Raw genomic sequence first — 1,969 nt, forward strand, 5'->3', positions numbered from 1 at the left:
GTTTGTGCTCTCTTTTTTCCATTTTAACTTTCCCTCTAACGGGCATCCGGACAAGAACAGGGTTCAGTAGTTTGGAAAGGGAGTTGTGGGAGGCAGTGACGGCTGGAGTAGGTAGGCGAGTAAAAGGAGGAGGAAGGGCTGGGGAGAAGAGCGAGGCTGTAGCGGCTGCCAGTTGAGGGAGGAAGAGGTGGGGGTGTGGAGGAGGGGGAGGAGAGAGAGATGACATGGGGAGAGGAGGAGGGGGGGTAGACGTGGGAGGAGGAGGAGAGGGCTCAAGGGACCGTCTGTCGCGGGACGGGCTGGCCAGCTGGGACGCGGAGCCTGGAGGAGGAGGCAGCGGCAGCAGCAGCCCTCGAAGCAGCAGCAGCTGCAGCAGCAGAAACAAGTACCAGTCACACAGCGGCTCCTCCCGCCCAAGCAGCCACAGTCCCCCGGCCGCGATGGCGCTGCAAAGCCAGGCGGGCGAGGAAGCAAAGGGGCCCTGGCAGGAGGCAGACCAGGAACGGCCGGAGCCGGTGGGTAGCCCAGAGCCGGAGCCTGAGCCGGAGCCTGAGCCCGTGCCGGTGCCCCCGCCCGATCCCCAGCCGGAGCCCCAGCCCTTACCCGATCCCGCACCCCTGCCGGAGCTGGAGTTTGAGTCCGAGCGGGTGCACGAACCCGAGCCCACGCCTACAGTAGAGACCCGCGGCACCGCGCGCGGTTTCCAGCCTCCCGAAGGTGGCTTCGGCTGGGTGGTGGTGTTCGCTGCCACCTGGTGCAACGGCTCCATCTTCGGCATCCATAACTCTGTCGGGATCCTCTACTCCATGCTGCTAGAGGAGGAAAAAGAAAAAAATCGCCAAGTGGAGTTCCAAGCAGGTGAGTGGCCCCGCACGCCTCACCTGGCATTTTGGGCAAGGGTGTACGCTCCCACTGCCACCGACCCCATACCTCCCTGTTCGAGGCTCCCCTCCAACGGGCGGCTCCGACTCCTCCCCTTGCTCCTTGCCCCCTTTTCATGGCTCTGCTAGGGTGCGGGTTGCGGGGCTCTGGGCAGCCTTGACTAGGGAGACTAGGTGCAAGGCGTCCTGGGGGTACGAACTGGGACATTCATTGATCTTCGGCAAGCAATGGACGTTTTTGCCCTTCGACAAATCTGGATGCACCTTTCGGGTTTGTTTAAGGTATTTTGCCCGTGTGTGCTGGGGAAAAATATTTGCAGGACTTTTTTTTTTTTTTTTTTTTTTTTTTTTTTTTTTTTTTGAGGTGGGGAAAGTCCTGTGGAGAGGAGAGAGTTGAGAGGCGGGGCGGGCTCTGAGAGAAGCACGGTACCGGGGACCTCCGCTGCAGCCCCGGTTCGTTAGGGGGAGCGATGGTGTTTTCTGTCAAAAACATTTTAGGAATACTGGCGACTATCGGCGAAGAGTCAAACACATGGCAGGCGTGTGTGTCTGCAGGAGAGAAAGAAAGGGAGGGAGTTAGAGTCGGGGTTTGAGTGTGTCTCTGGCTGCTGCCGTTATGACCCAGCCGGGCCGGGCAGTCCTCCGCCGCCCCGCGGGAGGGAACGGATCTCCGTGCCCTGTGAGCCAAGCCCCAAAGCGGGCAGGGAGGCGGTCTCCGCAGTCTCCTGCCAGAGAGGCGTGAGGCGGCTGGCAGGCTGGGCCCTGCTGCTCACTCCGCACCGCCCCCAACCTCAGCCCTGCCTTCCCCGGCACTCCGCGCGTCTCCGCAACTGGTGGGGTGCCTCGTTTGGCCTACAGCCTGAATGCCGGCCCCGCCACTCCCGCTTTCGCTTGGGGTTTAATTGATCTCAGACAGGGTTGGGGGGCGTAGCCGTCGCTCTCCATGCCAGTGGTCGAAAGACCCCAGGCGTGTGCGCTCTTTGCATTGAGGTCGCCTGTGAGCTGGGAGAAGTCAGAGAAACCATCTCGCTTTCCCAGCAAAGCCACTGGCGGAATCCCTCAGCAGTTCTGGACTGACGAAGACGGGG

At 61.5% G+C, this 1,969-nt stretch overlaps 1 protein-coding gene across 1 annotated transcript in view; it reads left to right on the plus strand.

Moving 5' to 3' along the window:
* Positions 1-242: 242 nt before the first annotated feature.
* The window catches only part of SLC16A2 (solute carrier family 16 member 2), a 111,008-nt gene continuing 109,281 nt past the window's right edge, over positions 243-1,969 (plus strand). Inside the window, exon 1 of the mRNA XM_032251306.1 lies at positions 243-858. Coding sequence (XP_032107197.1) covers positions 441-858 — 418 coding nt within the window. The 5' untranslated portion in view covers positions 243-440. The remainder of the gene's footprint in view (positions 859-1,969) is intronic.

The sequence above is a fragment of the Sapajus apella genome, unplaced genomic scaffold, assembly GCF_009761245.1.
Source record: "Sapajus apella isolate SASKATOON/1434 unplaced genomic scaffold, GSC_monkey_1.0 scaffold75, whole genome shotgun sequence".
Lineage (NCBI taxonomy): Eukaryota > Metazoa > Chordata > Mammalia > Primates > Cebidae > Sapajus > Sapajus apella.